Genomic DNA, 13,465 nt, shown 5'->3' on the forward strand with positions numbered 1-13,465 from the left:
TGTAGATGAGAGCGCTGCCGCCACCGGCGCGCGCGGTGGGGGTAGAAACGATTGGTGGACGCTGCGTCGAGTTAGATGCTGAGGAGATCTCGCTCGTCAGTCGCGCGGTGGCCGTCGTAGCGAACGTTGCGCTCTTCGCCGTCGTACGGAGGCGATCTCTCTCTTTCTCTCTTTCGCTCAGTTTCCCCCTCGTCACTCTGTGTCAGTAATTGTCCGTTGCTCGCCGTTGCGCAGCTAGTGGAATTCGCGTCAGTCGCGCGTCGGCTCGACACTCACTCTCCGCTTCGCTTCTCTTCTCATTCACTCCGCGTCGGCGACGCGCCCCCCTCGGAAGCGGCCCTTACGCGCGCCGGCTGAATTCGGCCTCGGGGCTTTCCGTCTCGGGGTTTTCTGCTGTCCGATGGGCCACGACCGGGAGTCCCAGACGCACCTGCTCGGCAACCGGATCGCCGGCGAAACAGTGTGATGCGCGGGAGCTTGTAATGGCATATCTCGCGGCGCGGAACGGCGAGTTCGCACGAGACGCCAATGTCGGCACGCGGATAAACGCGAGGCAGCAGCACGTCGGTCTGATCGCAAGTATGCGGGATGCCGTAGCGAGACGCGACGTTAGCTTGTCAGCGAGTCACCGTAAGCGGGTGACATTCTGATACAGGCCGACAGGATCGATGCCCGTCGTCGAGCGGAGCCTGTGACGCGTGACTCGTGGATACGAACTGGCTCCGTAAGCGGCTCGAACCGCAGCTTCCGCTCTCGGAATCAGGAGATAATCGGAGGGTGCTTCGTCGTCTGATACAAGCCGGAAGAAGGGAAAAGTACTTTCCCCACCACGGAAGAGACCGGGAGGAGGCAGACGTGATCCGCGTCGGGCTTGAACGATTTCCATCATTCACCGATTAAGCCCTGAGCCCCGAGTGCATCCCAAAGTGTAAACAATTTCGATAGCCTTAATTGGGCTTAGCGCGCGCTGGTGCAACGAGTCGCGACGGCCAACTTGCCGGAGACTTCCCGAGCAACCGAGCGCGAGCGCGCGCGCTCGCGCGCGCGCCTACCGTCGATCCTTGAGTGAGTATTTCGGCGGCGAACCGTGACAGTCTCCGCAAGTGGGTTCTCTAATCGGGATCGAAGTGAACACCCTGTCGTGCAGCACACCGTCGCAGCAGCGAGCAGGCAGCAACGAGAGCACACGTACGCGCGACGCCGCCGTCTCTCCCGGCTCGACACGAAGCGGCCCGCTTCGGCGAACGCGCGCCGACCAAGAGAAAGAAGAAGAGCAAAGAGGAAAAGAGAGAGAGAGAGAGAGAGAGAGCGGGGTCGGTCGTGTGATGAACAAGAGACAGCGGAGCGGTACCGAGCGCAGGCAACGAGTTCGTTAAAGATGCGTGGCCTCGTCGGTGGTCTCGAGGTTCCCGGGAGATTGCTGCTGCTGTCATTGGCCGCCTATTACTGCCTGCTGCCAGTGTGCCAGCACCACGTGTTCGCGGTGACCAGCGAGCTGCCGCCGCGATTGGACCTGCCGGAGCATTGCTCGTGGGATTCGCGGCAGGATGGCGCGCTCACCTGCGTGCACCGGCACGCGGGGGGCAACGACTCGCTGCGGACCAACTTCTCGCAGGTGACGAGCGAGTACGTGACCGCGATGAACGTCGTCTGCGAGGACTCCGATCTCGGCGACGAGAACGGGCTCCTAAGCGTCGACGGCTTCCTGCACCTGTGGCGACTGCGCTCGCTCAAGCTCACCGGCTGCAAACTGATGCATTGGCCAGCGAAGCTGCTGAGCGGTCTGCGGGATCTTCGTAACCTGACCGTGCGGACGCTGAACGGGCGCAAGACCAAGTACAGCCTGGAGCTGGAGAGCGGAGCCTTCGACGGCACACCGCAGATTGAGAAACTCGATCTGTCGTGGAACAACATCTGGCAGATACCGGACCGCTTGTTTTGCTCCTTGTCAAACTTGGTGACTCTCAATATCTCGTGGAACACGCTAAAGGACATCTCCGAGCTCGGCTTTCGCGACGACGGCGGTGTCGGTGGCGGTGCTGGCGGCGGAGGTGGCGGCGGAGGCGGAGGCGGAGGCGGAGGCGGAGGCGGCGGCGGCGGCGAGAAGCCGCCGCCGCGACGTCAACAGGAATCAACGTCGGCGCCGCTCTCGTGCTCGTTGGACGTGCAGTCGTTGGACGTGTCGAACAATCAGATCTCCGTGCTGTCGAGCTACGGATTCTCGTCGCTCAAGCGTCTGCGGGTATTGAATTTATCCGGCAACGCGATCTCCATGGTAGCCGACGAGGCACTGCGCGGGTTGAGGTCCCTGGAGAGCCTCGACCTGTCGGCCAACAGGATCGTCGCGCTGCCGACGGAAATGTTCCGCGACGCCGCCAAGTCGCTGAAGGAGCTAAGATTGCAGAACAATTCCATCAGCGTACTGTCGCCCGGTCTGGTGGCCGACATGAATCAACTGGTCGCCCTCGACCTGTCGCGCAACGTCTTGACCAGCCAGTGGATGAATTCGGCGACGTTCTCCGGTCTGATACGGCTGGTGCTGCTGAATCTCTCTCACAATCGCATCGACAAACTCGACCCGGCGCTCTTCAAGGATCTCTACACTCTGCAGATCCTGAATCTCCAGTTCAACGAGATCGAAACGATCCCGGCCGACACGTTCTCGCCGATGAGCAACCTGCACACCCTCGAATTGGCGCACAATCGTCTGGCCTATCTGGACGCGTACTCCCTCAACGGGCTGTTCGCCCTGTCGTTGCTGGCCCTGGACTCGAACCTGCTCGAGGGCATTCATCCCGACGCCTTTCGCAACTGTTCGAGCATGCAGGACCTGAATCTGTCCGGCAACAACCTCGACAGCGTGCCGGTCGCGCTGAAGGACATGAGGATACTGCGGACTCTCGACCTCGGCGAGAATCAGATCAAGAGCCTCGGTAAGCACGGCTTCCGCGGCATGTCGAGCCTCTACGGGCTGCGTATGATGGGCAACGAGATCACCAACGTCACGCAGGAGGACCTCGCGGAGCTGCCGGCGCTGCAGATCCTGAATCTCGCGCGGAACCGCATCGAGTACGTGGAGGACGGCGCGTTCTCCGCGAACCCAGCCTTACAGGCGATACGACTGGACTCGAATCTCCTGCAAGACATGTCGAGCATCTTCGCGAGCACTCCCGACCTCCTGTGGCTGAACATGTCCGACAACATGATCGCGCAGTTCAATTACAGCTACCTGCCCGAGAAGTTGCAGTGGATGGACCTGCACAAGAATCTCGTCAGCGACCTCGGCGTCGCACCGCGGACCCTGAAGCTGCAGACCCTCGACGTGTCGTTCAACCGGCTCACGCGGATACACTCGCGCTCGATCCCGGACTCCATCGAGCTGCTGTTCGTCAACGACAATAATATACAGTCCGTGGAGCCCAAGACGTTCTTCGACAAGATTAATCTCACCCGGGTCGACCTCTACGCGAACATGATCGTCAAGATGAACCTGTCGGCCCTCCAGCTCGGGCAGGTGCCGGCCAGCCGGCAGTTGCCCGAGTTCTACATCGGCGGCAACCCCTTCATATGCGACTGCACCACCGAGTGGCTGCAGAGGATCAATTCGTTGACGCTGCGGCAGCATCCGCGGGTGATGGACCTCGAGTCGGTCTACTGCAGGCTGCCGTACGACCGGCACAAGTCCTTCATACCACTGCTCGAGGCGAAACCGTCGCAGTTCCTCTGCACCTACAAGGCCCATTGCTTCGCGCTCTGCCACTGCTGCGACTTCGACGCATGCGACTGCGAGATGACCTGTCCGAGCAACTGCACGTGCTACCACGACCAGTCCTGGTCGGCCAACGTGGTCGACTGCTCGAGCTCCGGCTACAAGAGCCTGCCGGGCCGCTTGCCGATGGACGCGACCGAGGTCTACCTAGACGGCAACAACTTTGGCGAGCTCAACTCGCACTCGTTCATCGGCCGAAAGAACATGCGGATCCTCTACGCGAACGACAGCAATATCATCGCGGTGCGCAACCACACGTTCAGCGGGCTCAAGCGGCTGCTGGTGCTCCACCTGGAGAACAACAAGATCGCCGTGCTGAACGGCGTCGAGCTGATGCCGCTGGAGAACCTCAAGGAGCTCTACCTGCAGAACAATCTGCTCACGTACATCGACAATGGCACGTTCCTGCCGCTGCGTCAGCTCGAGGTGCTGCGCATGGAGAACAATCGCCTCGGCATCTTCGCCCTCTGGCAGCTCGAGCAGAATCCATATCTTATCGACATCGGTCTCTCCAGCAACCCGTGGAGCTGCGAGTGCTCGTACCTGGACCGCGTGCGCGAGTGGATGTCCCGCAACCGGCTCAAGATCAACGACTGGCGCAGCGTCACCTGCTCCCTCGGCGTGCCCATAACTCTGCCGGCGAACGGCTCGGCCATCAATTGCGCCGCGTTAACCGGCACGACCTCCGCCGTGGAGAAGCGGCCGATCGAGGCGTACCTCGTGCTGATGCTCGCCACCGGCCTGCTCATCTTTGTCACGGTCGCGGTGATGTGCGCCGTGTTCCGCCACCGGCGTATCCTCCGGACCTGGGCCGCGAGCAGGTGCGGCCTGCGCGCCTGCTACAAGACCGCCGCGTTCGAGGACCAGGAGAAGCCCTTCGACGCATACATCTCGTACTCCGCGGTCGACGAGGCCTTCGTCTCGGCGATCCTCGTGCCCAGCCTCGAGAACTCGTACAGGCTGTGCCTGCATTACCGCGACCTCGGCGCCGGCAGCAACGTCGCCGACGCCGTCGCCGAAGCGGCCGACTCCTCCAGACGCACGATTCTCGTACTGTCCAAGAACTTTCTGCACGGCGAGTGGGCCAGGTTCGAGTTCAAGGCGGCCCTGAGGGACGCTCTCAAGGGCAGGGGCCGTTCGGTGATCTTGCTGTTGGTGGGCGGTGTGTGCCCGCGCGATCTCGACGCCGATCTCAAGAAGCGGATCTCGTCGCACACCGTGCTCGTGTGGGGGGACAAGTTGTTCTGGCAGAAGCTGAGGTTCGCCATGCCGGAGGTGTCCCCCCTGCCTGTTCTCGAGAGGCCCTTGCCGCTGCCGCCGCCGCCGCCGCCCCCGGGGCATCAATGGACGTAGAGCTGCCGTTACTTAGGTGAGCGAGAACGTCTTCTTTATCGTGCGTCAGCTCTTTTATAGCCTTTTAGCCTTAGCTCGAAACTGCGCACTCGCTGCGCGCACATACCTTGGGAATTAAGGAATTATGCGTTGGTAATTATGAGACTGCTGGTGGATTCGCTGATCCATTCGTCGCGCGTCGCATCGGAGGAATCCTCTCTGTTGCAACCCTTGCATCTCGCTCGAGATTGGCGGGTTGGAGTCACATTGACACATTGTTGTTGACGCGGTATATCGCGAAACGGATCGAACCTCAGTTCCGTCGGAGAACTTAATCGAGAGTCTATAAGGCTGTGATTATGTTGCAAACAGAGAATCGAATAAATACAATGATTAAAATTCACACAATGCGCGGCCCGGCGCGCGCAAAGTGTGAATCGTTGTTTCGCGTCTTCAACGTCTGAGAAAATTGAGAAACGCCGTCTCGCGTCGACAATGCGTTAAGGAAGGGGGAGGGGCTGGTTTTCTCGAATCTCTACGATCGTATCTGACATCAATTTGACATTGCTGCGACGCGACAGACTGATCGGTGCAGCAAAGACAATTGCTCTATGAAACTATGATGGAAAATTCCTTTGTCGTTTTGTTATCGGAGGGTACTTGTTTAGTATCGGATTGTTATCGGAGGGTGTTGATTAGTTGCGCCAACGACAAAAGTTGCTCAACGCGCAGCGATGGGAATCGCTGTTAGCAAGGTTAGAAAATAGTTTTATGTGATTTTTCAATTTTCCAGAGCAAGGTTAGCCAAGTAAGGTTATCGGTAGCAATATCGATAGGCCAATACTTTGATCGGAATATTACGTCGTCTCGTTATCATTAACAAATGAAAATGGCTGCGGAAGTTATACACGAACTTTCGCAAGCATCTCATAACTTAAAAGACGAAATAATTCGCCACCGGTGTTACCCTGACAACCCGCAACGGCAAGATCCATTCTCAGCGAGTCGCAGCGACGCGATTGTTTCGCTTCATTGTCAACTATTCCTGTTTCACCCGAAACCTTTGGGCATTCGGCTGATCCGATTTTGGCAATACCTACTGTTTGAGAATCCACTGGAATCCTTTGTGAGTCCAATTCCTTCGTCCCACTCTTAGAGACACACTCGGGACTGTCGCTATTGACGATTTAGCGTTGCAAATTAACGTTTTTCATTTCGTGAATACAAGTTGCGTCATGCGCAATTTTGAACGGGCCATTTTCTCCGAAACGGCACGTCGGTCCACCTTTAGGACCTCTGGGACCTTTGGGACCTTTGGGACTCGCACATTCGTGCACCAGCGCGCCGGAAACTACAGAACGAGACCAATCTCCGGGAGACCTTCTCCTTCAGAACCTTCCTCTCAAGAAATTGGGCCACCGGCCTCGGCCGCACTTTTTCAGCTCACCCGTCCGGCGTGGCTTTAGGATTTGCGATTGCCAAGCGGCGACAGGTCGCGTGCTCGCGCGTGAAACGCGCCTTTTGTATCGACGAGCTGCAACAGCGACGCAGTAACGCTGCTGCGAGTTCCCGGCCGGCCGGGCGCGATCGAAAGTCGAGCGGGCGCCGAAGTCGTTTGTCGCTAACCCAATAGAATTCGTAATCAATGCCCTCGCGGCCGCATAAAGGCCGAGAGGGGCGCGCTCTCCTCGCGCCGCGGTGCCCTTGCGTATAATGCTAACCGTTCGAATTATATATAATTCCTAAACGACAAGGCTAACGAGGCGCGCGCCATTGAGCGCGCGCGCGCGCGCGCGCGTCCGAACGGCCCCCATTTAAACGGCCGCGCATTTCGGGCTATTGTGATCGGGCCGTGAATGAGGCCATCTTTGGCGCGACCGGTGTTGCGGCGAACGAGCATATGGCCCGGGCCGGGAAATGCGCGAAAAGTCGCCTTCGATCCGAACGCCGGGAAATTGCTCGGTCCATCGATCCTGCGCCAGGCCCAGATTTGCGCTCTCACCCAATTAGCGATCGACTCCGAAGGCCCGTGTCCCCCCGTCGGGGGACACGACCGATCGCAAACCTGCCGTTCCCCCACCGACGGAGTGCCGACCGCTCCGGATAGGACGCGCGGCGCACCCTCGCACATCCTTACACACCGCCGTAGATCGCGTGTCCGTGTTGGGGCTGACTTTCACTATCCGTCCGGGCGGACACGAGTCCTGCGGAGATCCTCCGTCAAAACAAAGCAGCGATAAGGTAGCTCGAGTACGAGCGATAAATAGGAGAAGCCAATGGGAGCTCGCGCTGACGCGTTGCTGTGTGCGGCGGATGGGATTTATTATATATACAGAGTGTCCGGGATCTTTTGGAGACGAAAAATTGTAAAGATTAATCAGATCAAGCTGAGAAGAAAAGTCATGTGTCATTTTGCAAGAATTGCAAGTTAGTTATTAAGTCATTAATGATTGAAAATGTCTAGCAACAGTTATGAGTGTATGGAACTTTGAACGCTTTGATTCTTGAACTTGTCGCTGTATACATAATAACCGTCATATAATTAGAAATTAGGTCATTCTGAACAAAAAGTCCTTTGTCATTTTGCAGATAAGTTATCAGCTAAAAAAGCTTCTGAATGTAGTCATTTTCAATTATCAATAACTTAATAACTATTGCGATTTTTGCAAAATGGTACTTGACTTCTCTTCTCAGTTTCATCTGATTAATCTTCACAATTTTTCGCTTCTAAAAAATCCCGGACATCCTGTATTTCGTTTTCTTTTCGCTTAATTTTTTGTATCCCGACGGTGCTTGAAAATACCGTTCTATATGAACGTTCATATGCTTTGGAATTTTTTCTGTGTTTTACTCTGACGGTACTTGCAAGTGCCGCTTTAAAATTTAATCATTAAATTGTTATAAAATATATTTTCCCTTGTGTCTATAATATGCCAAGAGCCATTTAATTGCACAAAAATTTAATGAAGTCTTAGATAAATTAATTCAGGATATAAAGGGCTAATGCCTAAGCGCGTAGCACATTGTGCGTTTCCGATCCTCATGTTTACGATCCTCTTTAAAGTGCGACGCCTCGGCACTCGGCGCCATAACTCGAGCTTGAAAGGTAATACGTTCAAAGGCTATTTAAAAATGGCGATTTTAAAACCATCCTCAAACCGGTATGGACCTGCGTTATCCAGTCGTGGGGTACAGCTAGCAACAGCAATGTCGGAATCTTAGAACGATTCCAAGAAAAAGCTATTAGAACCATGCTGGACATACCATACTAGGTAATAAATACATCCTCAACGATTTAAAATTCAACACTGAAAGATGTCAACACCTACAGCGAAAGGTACCAAAAAAGTTTGCGTCATCATCTAAACGTGTCTATCCGATCTGCGTCTAAACTAACTAATGATAATGTTCGAATTCGAGACACTTAGAGGATGGAATATTCCGACACTACCTATTAGATTATAAGCTTCGCCATGACTCGACATCAATCACAGAATATTAATTAACAGATTACATTTTTTTTTAATTTTACTCAGGGCTGAGTAGTCATTTATAAGAGTTATTTACTGTAATTAAGTAGATTGTAACGTTGCAGAGAGGTAATAAAAAAAAAGAAAAAATCAAAAGCCGCCGGCGTTTGCTTTCTCGGACATCATGGGGAGAGACATGTGGAGGGAAGGAATATGTTATAATCGGGGTTGCTTGTACATTTTTTTCTAACGTTGAGACGTGTGTAGATAGATGACTGCATGTAGCCAATTTTTATTTGTCTCATTTTTAGCTAACCGATCGAGTCGCCGCGCGGAGGATTAGCGATACGAAGTTTCGAGTTGAAATTTTCATTCTACTTTGGACGTCAATGTTTCATTTAACGATAATTTCACATTCCGAGGTCTCTGCATTAACCCCTTCTTTTGTGACACTTAACCCACAGCTTTGCCGAGGAGTTTCTTGAAGAGCCTACAAGCGGCACATTGTGCGGTTTCCGCCATTTTGAGTAGACGTTGAGTAGGAGACTTTTGTTTCTACATAAATTAAATCTCCATTGGTCTCCTCTAAAATCCAGCAATATTAAACAGTCGAGATCGAAAATAGGACGAAAATTCTCGGGTTCTCACGATTCCCGAGACGTTTCCCGTCAATACATCCTTTCCGGCGTTTTGATCCAGAAATATTCACGGTACTCGTCACCGTCGCGCGTCAATCACCGCATCTCGAAGAAGAGAACGACAAGAGGACCGACAGAATCCTAAGAATCAAGCAACTCGACGAGTCGATTGGATTGATCTTGTAACCGTTCTCAGAGCTCCTCCGCGCTTTCTGCATTATTTAACGCCGCTAATGCACTTGCGCGAATTAGTTATATTCTCAAAAGTTTCATAACGAGATTCGAGGGCGACGTGATGAAGAAGTAACGCGATAAACTTTGGCTCTCTGCAGCCGAGATTACCGGAATATATAAGAAAGACTGCGCTCCCCTCCCCCTCCCCCTCCCCTCTCTGTCTCTCTCCGGTGCAGCGCGGCGTCGAAAAGAGAAGGACAGGCGACCGAAGCGTCGTTACTAATGTGCGACTAACGTTGCCGTGTAAATCATCGCACGACATTGTGCAACGTTCTGTCGCGGAGTTTGCGAAAGAGAGCGACACCCCGCCGGCTAATGTTACGCGCTTGCAAAATTCTCGCCCGCGCGCGCGCGCGCGCGCACGCTTTCCCCAGCTTTTACTCGCGCATTTCCTCGCTCTCGTCCCCTCTGTCGGGCCGTGCGGGCTTTTCGTCGCACGCGTGTCGCACAGTTCGGATTTCTGAAGGAAATGCGTTAGCCCGATGAAATTTCTCGCCAGCTCGCACGCTCCGCCAGCCGCGCCGGCGACGCGCTTCGTCTGCGCGACACGGCTCTGAGCAATCTTTTTTTTTTTTTCTTTTCTTTTCTGCCGACTGCGCAGCAGAGACTCGCTCACGCGAGCACACGGGGTTCCTCTAATTTGCTCGCGACGACTTTGGCGACGATCTCCTCGCGCTCGCCGGCGTGACACGGCGCTTTGCGTTTTAATTGCGTCGGTTATTCTTGCGGCGAGACTTTACACAAGCGCGAGTTTAGAGTACGGTGGAGAATAATTGAAAATATTCGCTCACAATTATTCCAACTCGCCATGATTTGTTAAAGATCGCTTGAGACCTCGGTAGGTCTCTCACTCCCCCTCTCTCTCTCTCTCTCTCTCTGTAAATTGATTATTCACGCTACATTTACGCGCCAATGACGTTCGCGTTGGCTCTTGTTTGCCTGCTCTGCTGCCAAATTAGGTCATTAGAAGACTGCCAAGCTTGCGATATTTTGATGATAATGAGTCATTAGCGAGGAAAGAATATTAATAATACAATACATCGTCGCGCTGTGCAGGGCAATGGTAATTTTCTTCTTCGCATTTTCCGTTCCGCTCAACGGTGAAAAATATGGCGGCTGAATACATTATCTTCCTACCGCGTTCTCCCAATTCTCTCCACTTTCTCATTCAAAGCGAAGAAATTTTTAACAAGGATTAATAATATATAATTATACAATCCTCAAAGGGGCGCGGTATAATTTTTTTGCGACCGTCCGCCGCCCTTAGCGGCGATTTTATTTCGTGTTCTACTTTCCCGCATCGGCAAATCGTGCGATGAGCAATTTGACGATCCGCCCGGTCGCCCGCCCTCCCGACCGACCGACTCGTGCCTTTGTAATCACCAGGCCGAATAGAATTATCTCCGTCGCGCAGATCGACAGCGTGGAAAAGGGAGAGAGGTCGAATACGATGCGAATACGCGCGCGGGCGCGGAACGTTACATTAAAGCCGCGCGCGAATGAGCGAGCGAGCGAGCTCGGCGAAATTAGGAAAGTCAATTGATCGTCCGATTCCCCGCAATCCCGCAACAATGCCTTGCCCCCGCCCCACCCCTCGCGCCCCTGACCGCAGGCTGCGCCGGGCCCCCCTCGCTCTTCTTTTGTATCAGCTGGCCATTCGACCCGCCGGGCCGTCGCGTGAAACTTTCCGCGACACGCTTGAATTTCAGCTGCCACCGCCGCGAAAAGGGCGACGGCCGAAAGCGCCGGGGAGCTCGCCGCATGCTATACGCCGGGTCTCTGAAAGCTCCCTTTTTACCCCATAAACTTCCACTTTAGCGCCTGCGTGGTCGGCGCTTCCATTAGAAGCTAAGCCGCCGATAAGCTGCATCGATACCGGCCGCGCGAGGCTCTTTTCGCGCCTCGCCGTCATCGTCTACCCCTCGAGCCGCGCCCTTCTCTCTCTTTTTGCCCTCGTCCACCACCCACCCCACGGGATTACCAGGGGGAAGATATTTAGGAAAGACGATACGCGCGCACGCTGAAACGCTCAGCGGCCCGGGCGATTTGACCGGCCGCGGTTGATTATCTCTCCCGTGCGAAAACCGTCGATACTCTCCACTGTGATCTCGCGTAATGCTCGTTTCTACCAACCTTGTTAACCCTTAAGAGCTGCCATCAAACGTCACTCCAAGCTAACTTTTCTTGTTTCTTATTGCTGATAGCAACGTATAGAGTATAATTTCACCCAGAAGCCTTCAACCCTTTCACTGCTGAATTAACTTCCCTTGAGAAAATTATCAAAATATTTGGTAGTCCTACGTTTTTTCAGTCGCTGATTACGAACCTAAAGTCAGATTTGCAACATTCAAAATGGCGGACTCAATATGGCGATCATGATGTACAAAATTAATGAAAATTCCAATTATTATTAAATAATGACCAGGTCGTAATAAGAACATATGATTCTAGACGATAGAACTCGATCGAGCTAGAAAAAAATTTATGTGGGAAAATGTTCAATACTGCATATTTATGCTTACTAGAGATTAAACATTCATTTTTGTGCAAAATAATATTGACAAGTATATAGATGAGATGGAGATACAGAAACTAGGAGATACAGAAAAAATTAAGAAAATAGAGCTAAAAAGTGCAAAAAAATCAAATTTCGGCCGTTTTTGTAGAAATATTTGTTTATAAAAACAACCTAAGCTGCAAAAGAATACTGAAAAAAAATATATGTTTTTGTACAACATCAGAAAAATATTTGGTGAAAATTTTGGACCTCTACATTCAATACTCTCCGAGAAATCGATTTTTCCCTAAAAAAAGCATTTTCTTTCAACTTTGATTTGTTATAAATAATCACAAATGAATAATTTGTGTATAAAAACCTATTGGAGTATGTTGAATAACTATTCAGTTTTCTGGAAAACTCAAATCCCCGATTAGTTCTTCAAAATTATGTGATTTACAACGCAAAATTGAATCAAGAAAAGGTGGGAAGTATACTTCCCACTAACAGTGAAAGGGTTAAGCGTTACCTTAACCCTTTGATGCATAGTGGCCTTCTCAGAGTGCCACTTATCATCCAAGCTTGTTTTTCCAATCATTTAAATTTTTTAGCATATCTTTCAGCATTTCCTTAGCATATTTGGTATTGTTGGACAACTAAGATGTTTCTCTATCCTTAAGTAACAAATTTTAAGCGAATTCGGCCGATTTTGAACGTTTTGTCCATATTGGATCCGCCATTTTGAATTTCGTATTTGTCACACCGGATTTGCATTCGGCGACCCTAGAAACCCCCGAGTAACAAGTTTCACAAAATTATATTCATTAAAAAAGAAACATGTACAAAAGGCTCAAAACAAGCTGACCAATCGTACCTGTCAGTATCAGCAAGCGCGATTGGTCGGTTCCGGTGGAACAACCAGCGGGTTAAATGAACCGCAGTTGCCGGAAACGGGCGCAGGTCGCGTCTGCCTGTTCATACGTCTTAGTGTTCTTGCGCGCGCTATGGGCCTTATCGCGGCGCGCTGTCGCTCAGTTTTCAGTCCCCTCTCTTCCCATTCCCGCGCGATTCGCGGCTGCCCGGAACGGTCGTAACGCGAAATCGAGCGGAGAGCGTCCTCGCCGGGCGCTTTCACCGGCTTCGCCGAGAAAAACGATCCCTGGCGCGTCCTCTTCGTCTCTCTCTCTCTCTCTCTCTCTCCCTCTCTCTCTCTCTCTCTCTCTATCTCTCCTTTCCTCTCTTCCTCTCGTTTCTCTTTTTCCCGGCTTTTTCTCTCTTCATCGTGATTTATCGTACGCTCCGTATACGCGCCCTCCGTACGCTCTCTTCGTACGCCTACCGTTAAGGGCGGGATTTCGTTGTCAGTTTCGCTTTCGAGTATGATGTACGACGCCACGCACGCGCGCGCGCGCGCGCGCGCGCGCGAGCGAGCGCGCAGCGGGGGGAAACAACTTTTTATCGATTGACCCATCATACGGCGGTCCGTAACGAGCGTTTAAGCGCTCGTCGCGGCGATTCGCTAGTG

General features: G+C 52.8%; 1 protein-coding gene across 1 annotated transcript in view; it reads left to right on the plus strand.

The window, feature by feature from the left end:
- Positions 1 to 216: 216 nt before the first annotated feature.
- The window catches only part of Toll-6 (Toll-like receptor 6), a 105,759-nt gene continuing 92,510 nt past the window's right edge, over positions 217 to 13,465 (plus strand). Inside the window, exons 1-2 of the mRNA XM_025307602.1 lie at positions 217 to 2,024; positions 2,088 to 5,138. Coding sequence (XP_025163387.1) covers positions 1,379 to 2,024; positions 2,088 to 5,122 — 3,681 coding nt within the window. The 5' untranslated portion in view covers positions 217 to 1,378 and the 3' untranslated portion in view covers positions 5,123 to 5,138. The remainder of the gene's footprint in view (positions 2,025 to 2,087; positions 5,139 to 13,465) is intronic.

Source organism: Harpegnathos saltator, unplaced genomic scaffold, assembly GCF_003227715.2.
Source record: "Harpegnathos saltator strain DR-91 unplaced genomic scaffold, Hsal_v8.6 scaffold91, whole genome shotgun sequence".
Taxonomy (NCBI): domain Eukaryota; kingdom Metazoa; phylum Arthropoda; class Insecta; order Hymenoptera; family Formicidae; genus Harpegnathos; species Harpegnathos saltator.